The sequence below is a fragment of the Sminthopsis crassicaudata genome, chromosome 1 (assembly GCF_048593235.1).
Source record: "Sminthopsis crassicaudata isolate SCR6 chromosome 1, ASM4859323v1, whole genome shotgun sequence".
Classification (NCBI taxonomy): Eukaryota; Metazoa; Chordata; class Mammalia; order Dasyuromorphia; family Dasyuridae; genus Sminthopsis; species Sminthopsis crassicaudata.
Genome location: NC_133617.1, coordinates 24,408,694 through 24,414,428, shown reverse-complemented (window position 1 = coordinate 24,414,428; position 5,735 = coordinate 24,408,694). Strand labels below are relative to the sequence as shown.

General features: G+C 54.4%; 1 protein-coding gene across 1 annotated transcript in view; it reads right to left on the bottom strand.

The window, feature by feature from the left end:
• Positions 1-5,333, bottom strand: part of HRK (harakiri, BCL2 interacting protein) — a 22,976-nt gene extending 17,643 nt beyond the window's left edge. Inside the window, exon 1 of the mRNA XM_074296901.1 lies at positions 4,743-5,333. Within this exon, the coding sequence (XP_074153002.1) occupies positions 4,803-5,096 (294 nt within the window). The 5' untranslated portion in view covers positions 5,097-5,333 and the 3' untranslated portion in view covers positions 4,743-4,802. The remainder of the gene's footprint in view (positions 1-4,742) is intronic.
• Positions 5,334-5,735: the final 402 nt, after the last annotated feature.

The window sequence follows — 5,735 nt, the reverse complement described above, 5'->3', positions numbered from 1 at the left end:
AGGTCCTCCTGACTCCAGAAGTGATACTCCATCTGCCCCCTAGTCACTCACTTTTGAAAGAAAGTCCAATTGATTATTGCTGGCATTTAAACTGATTTTACAATTTGCAATGATCTTGATCAATTTTATCTTCTTTGATACTCATGGGGTTCCCAGCCACGTTGTTAAGCAGACACTAAAAGCTGTGCTATCCACCCCAATTTGGGGACAAGGTGAGTGGATCTGTGATAGTATTGATATAGGGAAATTCTGGAGCTATCACTCCTTCAGTCCCTGCTTGGCAATTTACAGTGTCCCACAGTTGCGTAGGAGGAGTAAGAGATTAAATGGCTTACCCAAGATCATAGTCATGTTGCATCAAGAAACTATTCTTACTGTTAATAGTGGCAGTGACAGTAGTAGTAGTATGAACAGACATCATTGCCCAGTAGTTAGGGAGATGACCTCAGAGGTAAGAGACCCTGAGTTCAAGTCCCAATTTTGACTCATCTTGGCTCTGTGACCCCAGAGACCATTTAAACCTCTCAATCCAGGAGGTGTTGACTTTCTTTGGCTCATCGAGTTCCATCATTGAGGAGATTACAGTGTCAGGGAAATCACAGGTCCAGTTCCTACCCGGAGCCCATTATATTTATTACCAGGAAAGATCTGGTCAGCCTCCACCCCACAGCCCTGGTACCGGCTCTCAAGATCTTCATCCACCCAATCAATACTTGTGCCTTCTACTTGAGGGATGAGGTTTCCTCACCGTACTTGAATAACCTGTGATTTCCTACTCTTTCCACCAACACTGATCGCTGCTGCTTTATATTTTAGGAGATGAATTGATCTCTTTCCCCTCACTAATGATAGTTTAGAATAGGACAGACCCACAGCTCACCACCAGGTCCTTACTCTACCCCCTTCCGGTTTGGGGGAACCTGCCCAGTGTTTTTGTTATGAGAACAGATTTTTTTTTTTCCTGAAACAGAAACCAGGTTCATCTTCAGGCCATGATGAGAAATGAGAAAGGGTGCTTCAGTGGAGTCCAAAATAAAATTAAAGAAGTTGTTGTTTTAAGAAGGATATTGAAAGGGTAGCAACTTCCTCAGTTCGGCTCCAAGAAAATCATAGTAACTAGGTGGATTAGGGCGCTGGGAAGACCTGAGTTCAAATAGTGCCTCAGCTGATAACTAGATGTGTGATCCTGGGTGAGTCACTTAACCTGCTTTAGTTTTTTCTTCTATAAATAAGTGTGTGTGTGTGTGTGTGTGTGTGTGATTAACAAAGCACCAACCTCATAGGGTTGATGTGAGGATCAAATGAGATAATTGTGTAAGGTACTTTGCAAGCCTTAAAGCACTATTTATATCTATCTATCTATATCTAATATAATATATAAAATATTATATACATAATATATTATATATATATTAATATCATCATTTTAGATGAGGCCTTGAAGGGTAAACTGAGGCTTAGTGACTAGTCCCTGATCATTTGATTAGTGATAAAGACGGGAACTCTGGCACCAAATGTAATTCTCTGTGCAGCCTGGCTCCCCTCTGGGGTGCCGAGGCTGCCTGGTCACCTAGGTCTCAGATGATCTCCCCAGCGCTGCCAGTGATCTGGGCTCCTCCCGAGGGCCGGGCACTTGCTCCCATGCCCAGTCAGGACCTCAGAGCACCGGTTCCAGGGCAGGGCGCCTGCCCAGGGCTGAGAATGGGTAACAGGTCTACCCTGGAAGACCTCTCCACCGGCTCAGCCCTAACCAGCGGCAGCCGAGCGCATCCTCCCTCTCTGCGTCCCGACAATCGCCTCGGGCACCAGCGCTTCCCGAGCGTCCTCCCAGCCTCCGGGCAGCCCGGGGACCAAGAGCATCTCCAGCCCCCACCTCCGCCCTGAGCTGGCCGAGCGCCCGCCCGCCCCCGGCGCCTCCAGGACGCCAGCCCCCCCAGTCACCCTCCCCGCTCCTGCCTGGTCAGGCAACTCCCCGAAGCGCGCGGGGAAACTTGAGAGGGGGCCCCCTCTGCGCTCCGCGCCCCAAGCCCAAGCCCAGGGAGCGGGGATAGCTTCCCCTGCCAGCGCCCAGCTTCTCTACCCCCATCTACCTGCTCTTTTCTTTCAGTCCCTGGTTTTTCTTATCATCTCTCTTACCTTCTGCGGGCTCCAGAAGAAGGTTTAAAGCCCGTCTCTCAGGCTCTATTACTATTAATTCAATAATGAATTCAGGGACACTTCCTCCGTTTCCTCATCTATAAAATGCGGGGCTTGGACTAAATGTAGATTTCACTCAAAGAGCTCTCCCAGCTCTAGAACTGTACCTCCCGATTTATTTCTCTCCCTCTCCCAGCTCTAGAACTTGGGACATGATGGAGCCTTCCGGATTTATTTCTCCTCCTCTCAGGGTAACTTTGTTAAATGAGGGGATCGAACTCCAAGCTCTCCTGTCTACCACACCCTACACCCCCAGAGCGAATAGCTCTTATTCTTAGTGTCCTCTCGTCGCTGAAATTCTTTGATCTGAGCGCCCTCCGGCTCTGCCAAGCTAATGTTCTAAGGTCTTTCTCTGATATTCTCTGTTCTAAAAATCCTCCCAGCTCTGACAGGCTAATGATCTAAGGTCTCTCTCTGGCATTCTCAGTTCTAAGAGCCTTCCCGGCTCTGCCAAGCTAATGTTCTAAGGTCTTTCTCTGATATTCTCTGTTCTAAAAATCCTCCCAGCTCTGACAGGCTAATGATCTAAGGTCTCTCTCTGGCAGTCTCCGTTCTAAGAGCTTTCCCGGCTCTGCCAAGCTAATGTTCTAAAGTCTTTCTCTGATATTCTCTGTTCTAAGAATCCTCCCAGCTAATGTTCTAAGATCTCTCACTCTCCGTTCTAAGAGTCTTCCCGGCTCTGCCAAGCTAATGTTCTAAAGTCTTTCTCTGATATTCTCTGTTCTAAGAATCCTCCCAGCTAATGTTCTAAGATCTCTCACTCTCCGTTCTAAGAGTCTTCTCGGCTCTGACAAGCTAATGTTCTAAGGTCTCTGGCATCCTCGGTTCTCAATCCTCCAAGTCTGACTTGTTAATGTCCTAAGGTCTTTCTCTGGCGTTCTCGGTTCTAAGAGCCCTCCCAGGTCTAACCTCTGTTCTAAGGTCTCTATCAGCTCTAACATTCTCTGCTCAACTCTAGCATCCTTTGGATCCCGATCTAAGGACGCTTCAACTATAACTATCTAGGATTCCTTCTTCCTCTTCTTTCTCTCTTTCCTTCTTCTTCCTCCTTTTCTTATCATTCTTTCTATCCATTTTTTTTTTCTCTCCTCGGAAAGTTGTTCCCTGTTCCATGAAGAAAACAGACTAAACCCGGGGCTAGACAGGGAGGGGAATTTCCCTGCGCCTCAAGGGGTTAAAGTGGCCGATCTTGCTCCCGCTTTGGGCAAGGAGTGGGACCCGAGGCTTCTCCCTCTGCCACAGGTTAGTGTAGCGGAGTAACTTTCCCAGAGGCAGCAGACATGGAGAAAGTCACTCTCTTCTGCCAGGATTCGGCTTCCTCGTACCCTCAAAAGCACCCGTCACCCCCTCTCCCCACCTCATAAACATCACCCCACTACGACCCCCCAGAAATGAGGCGATCGCAGCCGGGCTCCCCCCTCTCCCTGACCAATCCGGAGAGTAAGGACTTGGCACTCCGCTCCAGACCACGAGCCCCAATCCCTGGAGGAGCCATTCCGGGGATGCGCAAGGCACTCCCCGGCCGAGACCTCGGGCGTCCGTGCAGGCGTCGGGGCTTTTCCACGGATGGTGAGCCTCTCGGCCCCGCCAGGCTCAGCCTTCTTCTCTTCCAGGTCCTCATTGCCAATTCCCCTCAAGGGCACCTCCCCCTTCCCCCCCCTCCAGCTGCTGCACCTCCGAGCTCTGCCCGGTTTTTCAGCCTCCAGTGGGACAGAGCTGCTTATCTTTCCATGCCTCGAATGAAGCCGAGCACCCAGCACCCAGCAGGGTTCATGCTTCTTAGGGGACAAACCGTCCCTCTTCTCCGCCCCTCCAAGGGGACTGACTGACTACGCGCAAGCCCAAACCTCGGGGGCCCTTCCCAGGCTGTGGCCCCGGACCCAGTTCCTGGAGGACAGTCTGGGGAGGTCCCATGTGGGACGCTGGAGAGGAGAAAGGAGGAGGAGGCGAAAGTTGGCCGAGTCAAAAGAATGGCCTGAGCTAAGACAGGTAGAAGGAAGCAGGGAGAAAATGAGAGAAAGAGAGAGAGACACACATAGAGAGAGACAGAGAGAGACAGAGAGACACAGAGAAAGAGAGACAGAGAGAGAGAGAGAGAGAGAGAGAGAGAGAGAGAGAGAGAGAGAGAGAGAGAGAGAGAGAGAGAGAGAGAGAGAGAGAGAGAGAGAGAGAGAGAGAAAGAGAAAGAGAACAGAGGGACGGGCAGAAACTCCAAGAAATCACAGGAAGGTTGGGAAGAAAGATAAAGAAGGGCAGAGCGGAAAGGAGGGGAGAGACACTGACACGCAGAAAGAGGACACTAGAAAAGGGCGGAAAAGAGAAGCTAGAAAGAAGGGGAGAGAGAGAAAGAGAGTAGATGAGAACCAAACGTAGCGACTAGAAGAATGGAGGAGTAAAGGGGGTAGCGGGGGAGTGGAGCGGAGACACCGAGGGACAAACTTGGTCCTATCCAGGGCTCGGCCGGCGCCGCTCGCTCGGGCAGGAGCGGCCTCCGAGTCCCGGGCAGCCCCGGCTAGCGGGTCCCCGGCCCGGCCCCGGGACGGTACCTGTTGCTTGGGCTCCGGCTCAGTCTCCGCTTCGGCCCCCGCCAAGAAGCCCCCGCGCTCCTACAAGTTCCTCCTCCGGAGCAGCCAGGCCGCCAGCGCCGCCACCTGAGCGGCCGCGCACAGCCAAGCCCAGTAGGCGGGGAGCCCGCCGCCGCCGGCCGCCGCCTCGGCCGAGGCCCGCCGGCTCCGCGCCCGGCGCCGCCACATGGTCCGCTCCTGCAGCTCGTCCCCGAGCGCCTTGAGGCGGGCGCCCGTGAGCTGCGCCGCCGCCGCCGCGCGCTGCTCGAGGCGGTCCGAGCTGCAGGCGCACACCGCCGGGGGGCCGCGACCGCGGTGCACGGGGCACGGGCACATGACGGACGCCTCCCGCGCGCCGCCGCCTCCTCCTCCTCCTCGGGCTCGACTCGCTGGCTCGGCTTCGCCCGCCCGGCTCCGGCTCGGCACCCGGCGCCCTTCTCCGGCCGCGGGCACCCTCGGCTCTCAGCAGCGCTGCGCGTCCAGCCGCGTGCGCTCCGGCTGCGCCTCGATGCGCTCCGGCCCCGGCTCCGCACACCAAGTTTCTGTGTTTGTGTACGTGTGTGAGTGTGTGTGGTGTGGCAGGCGGGCGCTGCTGGGGCGGACGACGGCGCTATTATTAATTAAAGTGTCACATGGTAAGGGGGGGGAGGGCTGGAAGGGGGGTTACATCATCCGGCCCCGGGGGGGCTGGAGGCAGAAGAAACCGAGAGGTAACTTTTAACCCTTCGTGTGCCGGGAGCTAGGTCGGGCCGGGGCTGGGCAGGGGGCGACGGACTCCTCCCAGCCGGAGCCGTCCGCCCGGCCGCGCCCGGACAGCCTGGTGCGTTGCCGGGGCCACCTGCGGAGACCGAGAACGGAGCTCCGGGTGTGATTTCCTCCTCTGTTTTGCTTTGGATCTCTCTCGCTTTCCGCCCTGGCAAGAGGCCGTGTCGCTAGTGGAAACCAAATTCTTCTTATTATTCAAGAGTGTGTTTA